The 19,053-nt window shown below is 43.6% G+C and overlaps 1 protein-coding gene and 1 pseudogene across 15 annotated transcripts in view; both read right to left on the reverse strand.

The window, feature by feature from the left end:
- The window catches only part of SFI1 (SFI1 centrin binding protein), a 104,899-nt gene that overhangs the window by 47,042 nt on the left and 38,804 nt on the right, over nt 1-19,053 (reverse strand). For all 15 annotated transcript variants that reach the window (XM_066260081.1, XM_066260080.1, XM_066260093.1 and 12 more), the window contains 4 exons: nt 17,191-17,301; nt 15,155-15,249; nt 11,489-11,606; nt 6,351-6,453 (listed from right to left, as the gene is read on the reverse strand). In XM_066260081.1, coding sequence (XP_066116178.1) covers nt 6,351-6,453; nt 11,489-11,606; nt 15,155-15,249; nt 17,191-17,301 — 427 coding nt within the window. The remainder of the gene's footprint in view (nt 1-6,350; nt 6,454-11,488; nt 11,607-15,154; nt 15,250-17,190; nt 17,302-19,053) is intronic.
- LOC136324128 (lysine--tRNA ligase-like) lies at nt 7,735-9,588 on the reverse strand (annotated as a pseudogene).

The following is a 19,053-nucleotide window of genomic DNA, read 5'->3' on the forward strand; positions in this document are numbered from 1 at the left end:
AGAGTCAGAAACAGATTTTTTAGGCCCTGGCTGGTTGGCTCGGTGGTAGAGCATTGGCCCTGTATGTGGAAGTCCCAGGTTCAATCTGCTTCTCCACTCTGCCCCCTCTACTTTCTCTCTGTCTCTCTCTTCCCCTCCTGCAGCCAAGGCTCCACTGGAGCAAAGTTGGCCCGGGTGCTGAGAACGGATCCATGGCTTTCACCTCAGGGGCTAGAATGGCTCTGGCTGCAACAAAGCTACACCAGATAGGCAGAGCATCGCCCCCTAGTGGGCTTTCCAGTTGGATCCTGGTCGGGCGCATGCAGCAGTCTGTCTCTCTGCCTCCCTGCTTCTCACTTCAGAAAAATACAAAAAAAAAAAAGAAAGAAAGAAATAGTTTTTTAGGTAAAAAAAATAGTATTTTGAGTCCTATTAATATTTACATTTCCAGTTTCAGATTATAGTGCATTTAATTTCTTTGATTTTATAACTGTAATCTTTTTCTTTACCCTGAATATTGTGATTCCTAATGATACTGCCATAGTTATTTGCTTTATCTTATAAGCCAGCTATAATTATTTCAACATAATTCCAAACATGCTACTAACAATAAGACAACTGAATACAGTTTTAGATTTCTAGGCAGTTCTCTGTATCCTTAAATTATATCCTACTAGGGAAGAACTAGCAAAATACTGTATTTTAAAGTTACTTGAAGTAATTATTTTCTCTGTGTAGTCACTGCTACAAAGTTGATATGTTTGCTTTAGTGTATTTTAAAACCCTAGGGATTTTCCTCCTTTTTCATTTACTTTTTTTTTTAAATTATAAAATATCTACATGGTTTCAAAGTTAAAAATGGCCTTGACCAGGCGGTGCTGCAGCGGATAGAGCTTTGGACTGGGACACAGAGGAACCCAGGGTCAAAACCCCAAGGTCGGCAGCTTAAGAACGGGCTCATCCTGCTTGAGTGCAGGTTCACCAGCTTGAGCACAGGGTTGCTGGCTTGAGTGTGGGATAATAGACATGACCTCATGATTGCTGCCTTGAGCCCAAAGGTAGCTGGCTTGAGCCCAAAGGTCACTGGCTTAAGCAAGGAATCATTCACTCTGCTGTAACCCCACCCCCCGTCATAGCACATATGAGAAAGCAATCAATGAGCAACTAAGGAGCTGCAGCGAAGAACTGATGCTTCTCATCTCTCTCCCCTCCTGTCTGTCCTTCTCTGTCTCTGTCACAAAAAAATATACACATATATATAACAAAGTAAGTCACAAAAGTACTTTGTTGCACCATTGTTCCCTCCCTTCTTCCCTCCCTCTATAAACAACCACTTTCTCTTAGTTTTGGGGGTTTTTTTTCATTATTTTTCTTGAAAATATAAGCAAATACACACTAATATGTCTCCCTCTCTTCCTTACTCAAAAAGCAGCACATAATGAACCAGAGGGATCCTATTAAGAGGTAGTATGACCACATCACTCTGCTCAAAGCCAACAGCTTCCCACCTCCCCTGGAATAAGAGCTAAAGTCTTTAATGGGCACAGCCTGCAAAGCCCTACACTCTACCTCCTTCAACTCAATTCTGACAGTATCTACCCAAAGACACTATCAGATTCTACAGGTTAAGCCTGACCAGGCGGTGGCGCAGTGGATGGAGCGTCAGACTGGGATGCGGAGGACCCAGGTTCGAGACCCCGAGGTTGCCAGTTTGAGTGCGGGCTCATCTGGCTTGAGCAAAAAGCTCGCCAGCTTGGATCCAAGGTCGCTGGCTCGAGCAAGGGGTTATTCGGTCTGCTGAAGGCCCACGGTCAAGGCACATATGAGAAAGCAATCAATGAACAACTAAGGTGTCGCAATGCGCAATGAAAAACTAATGATTGATGCTTCTCATCTCTCCGTTCCTGTCTGTCTGTCCCTGTCTATTCCTCACTCTGACTCTCTCTCTCTCTGTCTCTGTAAAAAAATAAAAATAAAAAATAAAAAAAAATAAAAAAAAGATTCTACAGGTTAAGGGTCCAGTCCCACAAGACTCATTTGCCCCATCCTCACCTCACCCCTACCCCCACATACTTCATATATATGACAGTTTTCCCTAATCTAATGTAAAAGTCAGTGTATTATAAAACAATCCTAGTATACTTCATTGTGGAACTTGGCAAGTTGATTCTAATAAAAAAGAGTAAATAAAAATAGACAATATTTTTATTGAAAACATTTGCTGATCCCTGCTCTACCAACGTCAGTGTTCCTCTGAGTCTCACAGCGACTCTGAGTCTTTCAAGCCCTTTTCTGTGTTCCTCCTCACACATCCACAGCCTCTGCACAAACCTCTTTCGTTTTTCTCTAGCTGGCAATATAGAACTTGAATATACTCCTAGTTGCTAATTTTTTTAGTACTTACTGGTTGCCAGGTATTGTGCAAAGCCTATTCATATACTGACTCAAATTATGTATAGGCATTTATTACAAGCTTGTTTATTCAAGATATATAATATGGGCCCTGGCCGGTTGGCTCAGCGGTAGAGCGTCGGCCTAGCGTGCGGAGGACCGGGGTTCGATTCCCGGCCAGGGCACATAGGAGAAGCGCCCATTTGCTTCTCCACCCCTCCGCCGCACCTTCCTCTCTGTCTCTCTCTTCCCCTCCCGCAGCCAAGGCTCCATTGGAGCAAAGATGGCCCGGGCGCTGGGGATGGCTTCTTGGCCTCTGCCCCAGGCGCTAGAGTGGCTCTGGTCGCAACATGGCAACACCCAGGAGGGTCGCAACATGGCGATGCCCAGGATGGGCAGAGCGTCGCCCCCTGGTGGGCGTGCCGGGTGGATCCCGGTCGGGCGCATGCGGGAGTCTGTCTGTCTCTCCCTGTTTCCAGCTTCAGAAAAATGCAAAAAAAAAAAAAAAAAAGATATATAATATGGTGATTACGAGGCAGGATAGTAAGAAGCTAGGAAAATTCCTTGGCAAATGGAATGGGGAAAGGGAGACAGAAAGCTGTTTTATACTGGCCTCATCTAGCACCCTAACTCACCTGCCTCCTTCTCCCTTGTATGACCCCTCCCTTTAATCATTAAGCCCTCAAGACAATGAGATTCTGATCAGCATCAAATAATCTTAGGAACAGCCTGACCTGTGGTGGCGCAGTGGGATAAAGTGTCGACCTGGAACACTGAGGTTGCCGGTTCGAAACCTTGGGCTTGCCTGGTCAAGGCACATATGGGAGTCGAAGCTTCCTGCTCCTCCCCCTTCTCTCTCTCTCTCTCACTCCTTTCTCTCTAAAAAATCAATAAATAAAATATTAAAAAAATAATAATAATAATCTTAGGAACAAAGCCTTAGGTCTACTGACCAGAGAGATCGTTCCAGGCCCAGAAAGCAGAAAAACCAGACGAAGCAATGCCATGGCTGGCATCAGGACCAGGTGCAATGACCAATGATCCCCTACCCTAACACCAACCAATCAGAAGAGACCACCAGAAGAGACCACCACCATGACCCAATACATTCATTTTGATGCATCAGCATATTAAAGGACATATCTGGAAAGCGCTAAATATTCTGTTGAGATCATCCCGAGTCTCCTTAAAATCCCTGCCTTTTGAAAAAAAATAAAAACCCTTAAGACAAAGGACCCCGGACACACATACTCTCTCTCCAGCGCATACCCGCGACTTCTTTCTTCAGGAATGGCTCTTTGCTCTCTTTCTCCTAAGCTCTAAGAGCCCTTCTGTTGCCTCTGTAACTTGTTTCCTGAGCCCACAAAGCCCAGCTAGCTCACTTCTTCTGCCTTTGAGACTTTCTCTCTAAAAGGCCAAGGCAGTTCCCTGAGCAGCCCACTTGAATCTTCTCTTTGAATGTACTTTATTTTGCATGTTAAATAAACTTCTTGTGCTAGAGTTCCTGCTCTGAATTCTTTCTTTACTTAATTCAGAACCAAGATGGCTAAACTGCAAGATCCAACATAGTTGTCAATATCTACAATGCGGCCTGACCAGGCGGTGGCACAGTGTTGACAGCGTCAGACTGGGATGCAGAGGACCCAGGTTCCGAGACCCCAAGGCCGCCAGCTTGAGCACAGGCTCATCTGGTTTGAGCAAAAAGCTCACCAGGTTGGACCCAAGGTCACTGGCTCGAGCAAGGGGTTACTCGGTCTGCTAAAGGCCTACGGTCAGGGCACATATGAGAAAGCAGTCAATGAACTACTAAGGTGTCGCAACGAAAAACTAATGATTGATGCTTCTCATCTCTCTCCGTTCCTGTCTGTCTGTCCCTGTCTATCCCTCTCTCTGACTCTCTCTCTCTGTCTCTGTAAAAAAACAAACAAAAAACTACAATGCGAGTTGGCCCCAGGCACTGAGGATGGCTCCATGGCCTCCGCCTCAGGCACTAAGAAGTGCTCGGTTGCTGAGTAACGGAGCAACAGAGCAATACCTCAGATGGGCAGAGCGTTGCCCCATAGTGGGCTTGCCTGGTGGATCCCAGTCAGGGCACATGTGGGAGTCTGTCTCTGCCTCCCCTCCTCTCACTGAATAAAAATAATAAAATTTAAATAAATAAATACACACACACACACACACACACACACACACACACACACACTGATTTTAGAAAAAGAGGGAGACAGAAACAATGATCTGTTTCTGTATGTGCCCTGACCAGAGATCAAACTGGCAACCTTTGCATATCTAACCAACTGAGCTATCAACTGAGAGTGATAGTTATATTTTTAAAAAAGAAAATTAACTGAGATAATGCTTGTAAAGCACTTAGCATCTAACACAAGTACGACCACAATGAGTGTTATTGCTGCTGCAGCTACTGTGGTTGGTACTGTTATTATTACTGGCAAGATCCCTGGATCCTTGCTATTACCTCAAAAGGCCTTGTGAGTTGAAAGATCAGTAAACTTTTTCTTAAAGGGTCAGATAATAAACAGTTTGGGTTTTGCAGGCCACATGTACAACTACTCAACTTGGCCTCTGTAGCCTGAAGCAGCCTTAGACAATACATGAATGAATGAATAGGTGTTAACTGTGCCCCAATATACCTTTATTTACAACAATAGGCAGCAGGCCAAATATAACCTGTGGGCCAGTTTCCTGACTCCTGGTATATATGAATGTATGTGCTATTCGCATATGATCTCTATATACCACATATATTTGCATGGACGATGCAAAATGTCAGATTAGAAAGATATTACTTCTACGTGTAGTAGTAGAAATGTCTTTTTTTCTCTTCCCTGTTCTTTCTCGATAAATGACTTGGTGGTCCTACAGACACAAAAAAGTGACCAAAATTCAGAAAGTCTATCAAAAGCCATAAGAAAGCTTCACCACAGCATAGTTTTGATACAGATGTTAGGCCTTTATACTGACTAAAAGCTAGTGACGTTCCCAGAAGAAACCTCTAAGATAAGCAAAAGTTTATGAAAAAAGAAGCCATGTTTCAGTCTTAGTTTCTTTTCTTTTTCTTTTTTTTTCTTTTTCTTTTTTTTTTTTTTTACAGAGACAGAGAGAGGGATAGATAGGGACAGACAGGAACAGAGAGAGATGAGAAGCATCAATAATCAGTTTTTCGTTGCGACACTTTAGTTTAGTTCAGTGGTTCTCAACCTTTCTAATGCCGTGACCCCGCAATACAGTTCCTCATGTTGCGGTGACCCCAAACCAAAAAAATAATTTTGGTGGCTACTTCATAACGGTAATTTTGCTACAGTTATGATTCGGAATGTAATTACCTGATATGCATTATGTATTTTCCGATGGCTTTAGACCCACAGGTTGAGAACCGCTGGTTTAGTTGTTCATTGATTGCTTTCTCATATGTGCCTTGACCGCGGGCCTTCAGCAGACTGAGTAACCCCTTGCTCAAGCCAGTGACTTTGAGTCCAAGCTGGTGAGCTTTGCTCAAACCAGATGAGCCCGTGCTCAAGCTGGAGACCTCGGGTCTCGAACCTGGGTCCTCTGCATCCCAGTCCAACGCTCTATCCACTGAGCCACCGCCCGGTCAGGCTTAGTTTCTTTTCTGCCCTCATTATTTTTTAATTTAACATAAGAAAACAGTAATTAGGAAATAAAATCATACCGCTGTTTCTTTAACATATTTATAGCTGATTCACAAATCCCTTTCCAGTTCCACAATTAGCAGGCACTTTCTGAAAACCACTGGTAATCATGTCTAGCATATTCCTAACAGCAAACTCTGTCTGTTGGAGAACTCAGCCCTCCATGTTGCTTCTGCCTGCCTCCTTCCCTCAGTCCCCTGAGCTGTGAGAAGAGCCCATCAGAGAGGCAGCAGCATGATGACACACCCTTTATGCTGTGGGTCTCACAACATGGACAGAGGACACAAAACTAAAGTCTGCTGGACTCACCTGTAGCTGGAGGCTCAGGGCCCTGTGCTTCACAGCTGAGGCATAGAGAGCACGTCCCACACGGACCTGTCCCAGCTTCTGCGTCCACTCACGCCACCACACCCTGTCAAAGAGCAAATTTAAGATGGAACCAGTCAGAAAAAAACACAGAAAAGAGAAGGGTAGTGAGGACTGGACCTCAGACTCTCAGCCCTACTTCTTCTCCTTCATGGTGTCATCTCTAGATTGGTACTTGTTAGAGCCACTGCTAAAAAACTCAATCAAAAAACAGTCCTGCCTGACCTGTGGTGGCGCAGTGGATAAAGCGTCGACCTGGAAATGCTGAGGTCGCCGGTTCGAAACCCTGGGCTTCCACGGTCAAGGCATATATGGGAGCTGATGCTTCCAGCTCCTCCCCCATCTCTCTCTCTCTCTCTCTCCCTCTCTCTCTCTCCCCCCCCTCTCTCTCTTCTCTAAAATGAATAAATAAAATTAAATTAAAAAAAAAAAAGAAAGAAACAGTCCTAAAGCTTCCAATTAAGGGTTGGAAACTGATGGTTCCTAAGGTCAGATCCAGCCTAGTCACTACAGACATGCTCTGTATGGCCTACACGAATTTTTATAATATATAAATTATTGTCAACATTTAAAAAATCAGGAAGGTTCACAGAATAACTTGCAAAAGAAGCAGCTTTTAGATTCCAGTCCTGATGGACCCCTTCCTTTCCTACTGTCCTGGCCAGGTTCCACTCCAGTCTTAGTTGCTTTTCTGCTTATTTTCTAATTTGTTGTAAGAAAACAATCACGAGGATATGAGGGTTGACAACCTCTGCCTTACAGAAACACTCAATTTGCCTGGTCGCTCTAATCCACCAAAATCTCCTCCTCCTACCTTAGGCCACGCTAGCTGCACCACTCACTTCAAAATCCCAAGCTATCTTGCATTATCTTTTTAAGCATTTAGGGAATTATAAGTTCCCTGAATGCAGCCCCAGCACCCAACAGTTTACCAAGAATATTTTCTTAAGCCTTCAATAAATACACATTGAGTAAACAAAAATATATAAAACTATCCCCAATAGTCTCTAGTAGAATTGCATACTTATTAAGAATTTTAAAATATTTTCTGAATAAATTTTATTACTCTTTTAAAGAGATAAATGGTTTATTAGGTAACAAGGAGTAAAAGAGGAGTTCCTAATTCCTTTCTCTCTCTGGTGACTGAACTGTGCTAGTCAAATGGAGAGCAACATACAAGAATTCCCGTGCAGTCCTTGATCTTTGCATAAGTGCAAAGATACGTGAGTTACATGACTTGCAATTATTATTTTACAGACAGAAGGGCCTGCTGTTGGGCTCTACAGTTTATCAGCAGTTGCTACATTTTCCTCCTTGTCTTAAAGTTTCATGGCAGGAACAGAAGTACTTCCTTGATGTTACTGGAGTCTGTGAGAAACACCGTGACTTGGTCGATGCCCATGCCCCGGCCAGCTACGGGGGGCAACCCGCATTCCAGAGCAGTGCATAAGTTTTAGTCTATGAACGTGGGCTCATCGTCACCAGCAGCCTTGGCCTTGGCCTGTTTCTTTAAAAGCTGCCGCTGCTTCACAGGGTCGTTCAGCTTGGTGTAGGCATTGCATATTTCCTTCTTTGTGACAAAAAGCTCAAAGTGTTCAGACAGAGCCTCTTTAGAACAGTGCCATGTTGCCAAAAGTTTCATTATCTGTGGATGATCACAGATGAATTAGGATTGATGAAGGTCACTTCCAGGAACTCCCCAACAAGCTTTTAAACAAGGAGCCTGGCTGTGGTCCATGAAGGAGGGCATTCAACAGCTTTTCCACACAGATATCATCGAGAATTCTGCGAGTTTCTTTCATTTCTAAGAGGTTCATTTCTGGCAGCTTCACCCCGAGGGCTTTCTCAAGCTCTCCTACCATACTGATTTTCTAGAAGAGTAGGGTTAAATTTTCTCCTAGGGTTGGCTTTCTGGGCCATCTGGACAGTAGGTGACCATGTAACCACCCATAATGTGCTTTACTATCCCTGAAATCACCTTCTCTGTAATTCTATGAGATCGTGATAGTCTGCCTAAGCCATGTAGAACTCACAGATGGTGAACTCAGGATTGTGAGTCAAATAATTCCTTCATCCAGAACTGCTGTCCAATTTCATAAAGCCAGTCAATGTCACCAAACACCAGCATCTGATGGTCGAGTTCTGGAGCAATTTTCACATACAAATTGATGTCCAGCTCATTGTGGCAGGTAATAAAAGGCTGGCCACAGCTCCCCTAGCATAATGTTCCCCATGGATGTTTCAATCTCTTGGAAACTCAACTCATCCAAGAGACTTCTTATATATGTGATATAATCTTAGAGCGAATGATAAATTTCTGTCTTACAAAGTCATTCAGGATTAAGTCCAAGTATCTCTGATATCATGTTTCCTTGTCTTTGAGGCCAAAGTGAAGAAGATGAGGTAACATATGCAGGCAGGGCAGTGTGATCTCACAAGGAATGATGTTCAGCTCACCCTTCTTGGTTTTCCCAGGATTCCCCTGAATTACAATTATGTCTCCCCAACGTGGTCTGTTATTGATATAAGTAAATTCTTCTTCTGATTTATAATTCCTGGAATTGGCCATGACTTGCAATGTGACTCCCTCTCCATAAAGGTCATAGATGAGCTTTCCCCTAGAAGCTCTTGTGGTATGGATCCTACTACTCTTAAGGTGATGTCACTCAGGGGTCCCCAGGCTGTGGGTGACTGTACTCTTGGATGAAGTGAGTGAGCGAGACTTCTACATGGAAGGGAAGTGGCGTATGACCTTCCCCACTGACCTTTACTTGGTGGACTGGTTGGCTGCAGATCGTGTAGCCCTGGCTTGGGTCCAGGCTTTCCTCCTCAGCAGCCACATCACTGTCGGTGCTGTGGGTGGTGGCAGCAGCACTGGCCGGGTGTAGTGGTTTCTCACTGAGCTCCTTCTCTTTGCCTCCTTCTCCACTACTTCCCTCTCAGCTGTCAGGCATCTCTTCAGCTCGTTTTTGCCTTAGTTTCAGCTTACTGCCATCCATATTCACCTAAGGGCTCCACACCATAGCCATCTCTCCAGAAGCCCAAACTGAAAGGGTGCTGAATACATTTTAAATAAATTCTTTATGTCCACTGATGTTCTGAATACTATGCTAAATACTTACAGATATTATCTTACTTATTTTCTGTGACAACCTTGAAAAATACTTAATGGTATACCCATTTCACAGATGAAAAAAAGTGAGACTTAGAGAGATGAAATGACCCAATAACACATGTTGGAACAAGGGATTTGAACCCAACTCAGTCTAGCTGCGAAGCCTGTGGTCTTATCCATATTATATACAGAGCTGGGCTCTTTTTTAAATTTTATTTTATTTATTCATTTTTAGAGAGGAAAGAGAGACAGAGAGGGAGAAGAGAGGAGAGAGAGACAAAGAGAGAGAAGGGGGGAGGAGCTGGAAGCATCAACTCCCATATGTGCCTTGACCAGGCAAGCCCAGGGTTTTGAACCGGCGACCTCAGCATTTCCAGGTCAAGGCTTTTTATCCACTGCACCACCACAGGTCAGGCCCAGAGCTGGGCTCTTTTAGGCAGGAACTAAGTTTTTAATATGAACTAAGTTTTCATTCAGAACACTAGACGACTGCTAGAAACAATGTACAGTGGAATCAGTCTCTTCATAAAGCAGCTTGTCATTATACACATCTGGCTTCATTTCCTTCCAGTGTGTGGACAATGCTGATGAGATGCAGTTAGGAGCATGGGATCTGGCATCAGAAAAATATATAGGTGAGCCCTAGCTTTGACAATTACAACTTATATGACCTTGGGCAAGTTACTCAACCTTTCTAAAACTTTCTCTCTTTTTTTAAATTTTATTTATTGATTTTTATTATTATTATTATTTTTTTTTTTGGTATTTTTTCCGAAGTTGGAAACAGGGAGGCAGTCAGACTCCTGCATGCGCCCGACCAGGATCCACCCGGCATGCCCACCAGGGGGCGATGCTCTGCCCATCTTGGGGCATCGCTCTGCCATAACCAGGGCCATTCTAGCGCCTGAGGCAGAGGCCACAGAGCCTTCCCCAGCGCCCGGGCAAACTTTGCTCCAATGGAGCCTTGGCTGCGAGAGGGGAAGAGAGAAACAGAGAGGAAGGAGAGGGGGAGGGGTGGAGAAGCAGATGGGTGCTTCTCCTGTGTGCCCTGGCTGGGAGTCGAACCCGGGACTCCTGCACGCCAGGCCGACACTCTACCACTTAGCCAACCAGCCAGAGCCTATTTATTGATTTTTAGAGAGAGGAAGGAAGAGAGAGAGACAAAAACACCGATCTGTTCCTGTATGTGCCCTGAATGGAGATCAAATTCACAACCTTTGTGTATCAGAATGGCACTCTAACCAACTGAACCACCCACCCAGGGCTGTATCTCTTAATCTGTACAATAAGAATACTCATTTTTGCCCTGGCCGGTTAGTTCAGTGGCAGAGCGTCAGCCTGGCGTGCGGGAGTCCCAGGTTCGATTCCCGGCCAGGGCACACAGGAGAAGCACCCATCTGCTTCTCCACCCCTCCCCCTCTCCTTCCTCTCTGTCTCTCTCTTCCCCTCTCGCAGCCAAGGCTCCATTGGAGCAATGTTGGCCCAGGCGCTGAGGATGGCTCTGTGGCCTCTGCCTCAGGCGCTAGAATGGCTGATTGTGGTAGAGCAACGCCCCAGATGGGCAGAGCATCACCCCCTGGTGGGTATGCTGAGTGGATCCCGATCGGGCGCATGCGGGCGTCTGTCTGACTGCCTCCCCGTTTCCAACGTCAGAAAAATACAAAAAAAAAAGGATACTCATTTTTACAGTTTATGGTGAAAATTAAATGAGACACTTTATATTTAAAAAACTGATATACACATATACTCAAACAATGTTTAGAACACAGTTGAGTAAATTTGTGTTACCTATGATTACGTAAAAGCCTGATCTTACAGTTGAACAAGTTGTCAATAAATATTTATTAGGTACCAATTATGTTCAAAACTGTCTTGAGGTAGGTTTTTATGCTGCTTACCAGCAACATAAACCAAGGCTGAGATAAAATGATAGTTGCTGAACTGCAGGGCATCTGAGTGCACTCACCACAAAATACTCCGCCGCCTAAACTCCAGGGCGGTGGTCTGCATCTCAAGTTTGGTCCTTCGGAAAACCACATAGATCAACCAGGACTTCCAGACCTGTCGCATCTTTTGCTTTGCATCTAGAAGCACCAAAGAGATGGGTTATGACAAAAACTCATGGGCTCTCTGTACTTACACTGCTCACAAAAATTAGAGGATATTTCCAAGTGAATTTGAAGCTATAAAATATCCCCTAGTTTTTGTGATCAGTATTATCCCTTCTTTGACTTTCTAAATTCTTCCAGCCTTCAAGTGCCCCCTAATGGAAAAGTTGTGAAGCTCTACAAAATGAATACAGATGCAAGTGCATGTGAAGAATGGTTATATAAATGATAATATTTATAAAACATTTTATTTTAAGTTTTAAAAATGTTTATTTATTTTAGGGGGGGTGGAGGGGAGGTAGAGGTAGGGATAGAGAGACAGGAACATCAATCTGTTCCTGTGTGTGCCCTGACAAGGGAGCAAACTGGCAACCTTTGTGCTTCGGGATAATGCTCTAATCAACCGAGCTATCTGGCCAGGGACATTTACAAAACATTTAAAGGAAAATCAATATGCTGCACTATTTGGAAATCCTTTATTTTTTAGAGATTTATTATGCAACATTTACAGATGAAGTGATGTGAATAACACAGGAAGCAGAGAAGAGAGACTGATGTGAGTTGATAATTGTTGAAGCTGGGTGGTTATCTGTATATGGAGATTCATTATTCCATCTTTCAATTTTGTAGAGATTTAAAATTTTTCATAATATGAAGTTTAAAGAATAAAAAAGCGTCATAAAGTTTGTTGTTTGAAACAATAATTGTGGCCCTGGCCAGTTGGCTTAATGGCAGAGCGTCAGCCTGGCTTGTAGCTGTCCCAGGTTTGATTCCTGGTCAGGGCACACAGGAGAAGGGACCATCTACGTCTTCCCCTTCCTATCCCTCTCTCTCTCCCCCACCCCCGCAGCCATGGCTCGAATGGTTTGAGCAAAGTTGGCCCCGGGTGCTGAGGATGGTTCCATGGCCTTGCCTCAGGCACTAAAATAGCTTGGCTGCCAAGCAACAGAGCAGTGGCCCAGATGGGCAGAGCATCGCCTGATAGGGGGCTTGCTGGGTGGATCCCAGTTGAGGTACCTGTATAAGTCTGTTTCTGCCTCCTCTCCTCTCACTTGAAAGAAAGGAAAGTAAGGGGGAAAAGATTGTAAAGTAGCATAAGCAAGACAAAAGATAAGGATACTATCTATATCTATTTGGGAAATAGAATGAAAAAGACCAGTAATAATCCTAGAGGAAAGAGAATCTACTTGATATGAAGGTGCAAAGGTCAACAGGTTTCCCTCTGTGGTAAACTCCATTTTCATTATGAAAGTCATCATTAATAAAGTAAATTTCTCCGATCCAAGTACTAACCAGGCCCGACCCTGCTTAGCCTCTGAGATCAGACGAGATCGGGCGCGTTCAGGGTGGTATAGCCGTAGACACTTATTAAAGTAAAGTAAATTTCTTTTCTTTTTAACATACAAAGGAGAAAACAGAATTAAATAAACCATTTTCAGAACATTTTCCAACTTGTGGTCAGTAGGACTGAAGCTATACTTTGTCTTTTTATAGTTGTTGACAAGTCAACTCAAAATATGAAGAAAGACCCTGTCCAGTTGGCTCAGCAGACAAAGCATCAGCCTGGCGTACAGATGTCCTGATTTCAATTCCCAGTTAAACACATAAGAGAAGCAACCATCTGCTTGTGTCCCACCCTCCCCCTATTCTCCCTCTACCTCTCCCACTGCCAGTGGCTGCATTGGTTAGCACATCAGCCTCAGGCACTAAAAATAGCTTGGTTGATTTGAACATCGGCCCCAGACGAGGGCTACAAGGTGGATCCTGGTCAGGGCACATGTGGGAGTCTGTCTCACTATGTCCCCTCCTCTCACTTAAAAAAATATAAAGAAAAACTTAATAGCCTGACCAGGCAGTGGTACAGTGGATCGAGTGTCACACTGGGATGCAAAGGACCCAGGTTCGAAACCCCAAGGTCACCAGCTTGAGCACGGGCTCATTAGGCTTGAGCATGAGATAATAGACATGAACCCATGGTCACTGGCTTGAACCCAAAGGTTACTGGCTTGAAACCCAAAGTCACTAGCTTGAGCAAGGGGTCCCTCACTCTGCTGTAGACCCTTGGACAAAGCATGTATGAGAAAGCAATCAATGAACAACTAAGGTGTCACAACGTAGAATTGATGCTTCTCATCTCTCTCCCTTCCTGTCCGTCTGTTCCTATCTGTCCCCCTCTCTCTGTCTCTATCACCAAAAAAAGAAGAAAAATGTGACATGTAGCTTCCTTGAGCCCATCCTGACCTCAAGAATCAATACATCCCAGGCAGCAATGACTAGTATGGTGCTATGATTTAGTTTGAGCTCCCAAATAAGACAAGCCAGGTTTGAATACTGATCTCATCATTTATTAGCTAAGTAACCTTGTACAAGTTCCTTATCTGTAAAACGGTGCCTCCTTTAAAGGTATGTTTCCAAAGAGTAAATAAGATTATCTATAAAAAGTGTCTCCAATAAATGCAAACTGTTATTCTCTTAGCATGGAACCCAGAAATCGGCATTAATCATCTCTACCAAGATGCTGAGAACCATTCCTCCCTAAGGCTTGAGGTAGTTGCAGACTTTTTATTTAACAGTGCGAAAGTGAATGGGTGGGCCCTGGCCAGTTGGCTCGGTGGTAGAGCATCGGCCTGGCATGCGGAAGTCCCAGGTTCGATTCCCGGCCAGGGCACACAGGAGAGGCGCCCATCTGCTTCTCCACCCCTCCCCCTCTCCTTCCTCTCTGTCTCTCTTCCCCTTCCGCAACCGAGGCTCCACTGGAGCAACGGATGGCCCATGGCCCGGGCGCTGGGGATGGCTCCTTGGCCTCTGCCTCAGGCACTAGAGTGGCTCTGGTCACGACAGAGCGACGCTCTGGATGGGCAGAGCATCGCCCTCTGGTGGGCGTGCTGGGTGGATCCCGGTCAGGCGCATGCGGGAGTCTGTCTGACTGCCTCCCCGTTTCCAGCTTCAGGGGAAGAAAAAAAAAAAAAAGTGAATGGGTGTTCCTTGGAGTCTGTGGACACAGCCTGAAATAATGTCAGACGTCAGAAACCACTCTTTATCTTAAAAATCCGAGCAACTTTTCCTTATACTCTGTAACATAACTGTATTTATTATAACTGTAAATAACAGTGGAAGACAGCAGAACACACATTCCTCAAGAGAGTTTTATCTGGCCCATAAAACAAACCTTAACAAATCTAAAGATCTGAAATCATACTAAGTCTTGTTCTCTGATCAAAATGAAATAAACTAGAAAATCAACACTAGAAAGATACTGGAAAATCCAAAATATTAGGACTAAACACACTTTTAAAAAATCTTTAGGTCAAAAAGGAAATCTTAAGGTAAATTAGAAAACATTTTCTTACTGAATGAAATCAGAATCACAAAATATTAAAATTTGTGAAATGCAGTTAAATCAGTGCTTATAGGAAACTTTATAGCAGTAACTACTTATCTTAGAAAAAAGGGAAGGTTTGATTAATAAGAAAAAGAAAAGTCAATCTGGGCATTTTCTTTAAACATGCATGTACGTTCCTTACCATGATCCTTGGCTCTTACATACTTGTTCCTCAAGTCCTGCTGCTGATGTACGTAGGTCATCCAGGTCTGGAACATCAGGTTGTACAAATAGTATCTGAGGAGCCAAAATAGCAAATGGCATTTCTTTAAAACAAAACAATTCCTAATCTGAGGTACCTGGTCTGTACTCAGGAGAAATTTCCATGGATATTTCTGATATTTAAAAAAGCCTTATCTACATGCTAAGCTAAAATTTCATTTCCTACAATCACAGTAAAACCTACTGTTGTTGATGGAGTGTTGTTCTCCACACCTTCTAGTGTCACTGAAGAAAGGCAGGCTTGAGTTTCCCGAGAATAAGTTCATCTTCAGCATCCACAAAGCCATGTTTGGAATGACAGTCGTATCTTAATCATCTTAATATCCATAGTATATAAAACATTACTTCTCCTTTGCACTAAAACATAGTCAATGACATTTTTCTTTCTTTTTTCTTCTCAATACATACACTAGACACATTCAGACCATCGGTCCCTCCATATTTTCACTATTCCATTTCCTAAGATTTGATTTCATACTCTACCAGCTTATCAGAACTATTCAACATATCTATTTTATCTGAAATATATAAATCAGAACCCCTACCCCAAAGAACCTAAATAAAGAAGTGATTATAGCCCTCCCTGGGTAGCTTAGTTGGTTAGAGCATTGCCCCGATATGCCAAGGTTGTGGGTTTGATCCCCAGTCAGGGCACATACAAGAACCAACCAATGAATGCATAATTAAGTGGAACAACAAATCAGTGTTTCTCTCTCGCCCGTTCTCTCCCTACTTCTCTCTCCCTCTCTTCCTCTTTATCTCAAAAAAAAATCAATAAAAAAAGAGATTGGCCCTGGCCGGTTGGCTCAGCGGTAGAGCGTCGGCCTGGCATGCGGGGGACCCGGGTTCAATTCCCGGCCAGGGCACATAGAAGAAGCGCCCATTTGCTTCTTCACCCCCTCCCTCCTTCCTCTGTCTCTCTCTTCCCCTCCTGCAGCCGAGGCTCCATTGGAGCAAAGATGGCCCGGGCGCTGGGGATGGCTCCTTGGCCTCTGCCCCAGGCACTAGAGTGGCTCTGGTCGCGGCAGAGCGACCCCCGGAGGGGCAGAGCATCGCCCCCTGGTGGGCAGAGCATCGCCCCCTGGTGGGCAGAGCATCGCCCCTGGTGGGCGTGCTGGTGGATCCCAGTCGGGTGCATGCGGGAGTCTGTCTGTCTCTCCCCGATTCCAGCTTCAGAAAAAAAAAAAAAAAAAAGTGATTATAATGAGAGTGAACACCATTTTAAACAAACAATGTGTTAGATTTACTGGGCATATGTTTTCCCATATAATCAATATAAATTAAAACAACATGTTAAAAAACAGAATAGTCTCAGAATTATAAATTATATAGTAGTGAAAATCAAGGAGCCCTGACCAGGAGGTGGCGCAGTGGATAGAGCGTCGAACTGGGATGCGGAGGACCCAGGTTCGAGACCTCACGGTCGCTCGCTTGAGCACGGGATCATCTGGTTTGAGCAAAGCTCACCAGCTTGGACCCAAGGTCGTTGGCTTGAGCAAGGGGTTACTCGGTCTGCTGAAGGCCTGCGGTCAAGGCACATATGTGAAAGCAATCAATGCACAACTAAAGTGCCACAATGAAAAACTGATGATTGATGCTTCTCATCTCTCTCCATTCCTGTCTGTCTGTCCCTATCTATCCCTCTCTCTGTCTCTGTAAAAATAAAAAATATAAAAAATAAAAAATGAAAGAAAATCAAGGGGAAAAACCTATACTAATCACTAGCATGACCAACACATATGGTGACTGGAATTAGAGGAATGTCTCCATGTGTGTGCTTGCTCACGTGCACATGTGCTTGGGTTTAATTTAGGGTTTTGATCTTGCTTCTTCTAAAAGAATTGGAAGAAAAACAGAAAATGATTCATTACTTTTCTCTCCTTGACCATAAACATGCCAAGTAATTATTTGATAATGTGTTTTGGTAAACCAGAAGTACCATAAATGAAATCTGACCTGTAGTGACAGTCGGCTCGAATACAGAGTTTCCATTCCCGATGGAAAACCCACCACTTTTCTTTCCATTCCTCAAAGACCTTCCGCAGTATTCTTTGCTTATAGTAAAACCTAGGACAAGGAAACAAATTAGAGATACATGGTGATACTGGAGCTGATATCTATTCCCAAATCAGTTTCATACTGCGATAGCTTCCTCATAGTCAAGTGTGGCTCGTTATTTAATAACGCCAAAATAGCTGAAAAATAGACATACTTAAATTTTTCAGATAAAAACCAAAGAGCTACTTAAACTAGATATGAGGCTTACATTTTTATATTATAGCTCTTACCAACTAAAGATGTTAATGGAAAAATCTGACTTTTCAAATACCATAAGTGAGTTGAGAATTATTCTCAATTTTTCATTCACCAGACTAAAAAATATTTTTGATTAGTAAAAAGTTGTAGTTCACTTCTCATTTATATACACAAGTGAGTGAAAGTTACAAAATAACTCAACATCTAATGGTATTTCTAGTACTTAACAGGATCTGGCCAGGGGAGTTACAACAACAAAGCTAAGTAAGATAAAATGAAAAGGGGAAAATTGTAATAACACAGAAAACAGAAGAGCAGCGACATTGTGTTGCAGCTAACAAGACCCTGTCAAAGTGATTCAGAGCTCAGGAACTCTGGTCCTATCAATCACTTTAAATTTCTTTTCATGGTTCTACAGGTTACTAACATGTACCTCTTCCTCACCCACTCACAGTGTCAAAAAACTGGCCCACAAAGATCTACATAGGGAAATTCACCCTACTATTAGTCACCATCATAAATAAAAAGAAATACTTCAAATATCCATTAAAAGAAGGCAGGTAAGATTAATCAATGCCATGTAGTCATATTTTTTTAATTTTACTTTATTAAATTATTTACAAAAATAAAAATGCCACTGTTGTATAAAGATAAAAATGTATCAAACCCTGGCCGGTTGGCTCAGTGGTAGAGCGTCGGCCTGGCGTGCAGAAGTCCTGGGTTTGATTCCTGGCCAGGGCACACAGGAGAGGTGCCCATCTGCCTCTCCACCCTTCCCCCTCTCCTTCCTCTCTGTTTCTCTCTTCCCCTCCTGCAGCGAGGCTCCATTGGAGCAAAGATGGCCTGGGCGCTGGGGATGGCTCCTTGGCCTCTGCCCCAGGTGCTAGAGTGGCTCTGGTCGCAACAGAGCGACGCCCTGGAGGGGCAGAGCATCGCCCCCGGGTGGGCAGAGCGTCGCCCCCTGGTGGGCATGCCGGGTGGATCCCGGTCGGGCGCATGCGGGAGTCTGTCTCTCCTCGTTTCCAGCTTCAGAAAAATACAAAAGAAAAAAAAATGTATCAAATATTTTATTCTAGTTATTAATTAATGAGAGAACCAGTAAGGTGGTAAGTCTGGTCCAAAGAGCATTTGAGGAACTAAGTATTTACAGGCAATTTAATAAAGGAATATTAGAAAAAATTTGGTAGTATTGTTTGGTTAATGTCATATAGGACAATATACCACAACAATATGCCATTATACCATTTGAACTTATCTTTTTTTTTAGATTTATTCATTTTTTAGAGAGAGGAAACAGAGAGAGAGAAGGGGAGGAGGAGTAGAAAGCATCAACTCCCATATGTGCCTTGACCAGGCAAGCCCGGGGTTTCGAACTGGCGACCTCAGCATTCCAGGTTGACGCTTTTACCCACTGCGCCACCAAAGGTCAGGCCCTGAACTTATCTTTTTTATTAGGCAGAAATTACTTGCATCTATACTGGACAAAAACCTGTAAGTTAACATGTAATTTACAAAATCTGGGACTTGAAGTAGTAAACAGATGCTGGCAGTGGAGGGAGCTTG

The sequence above is a fragment of the Saccopteryx bilineata genome, chromosome 2, assembly GCF_036850765.1.
Source record: "Saccopteryx bilineata isolate mSacBil1 chromosome 2, mSacBil1_pri_phased_curated, whole genome shotgun sequence".
Taxonomy (NCBI): Eukaryota; Metazoa; Chordata; class Mammalia; order Chiroptera; family Emballonuridae; genus Saccopteryx; species Saccopteryx bilineata.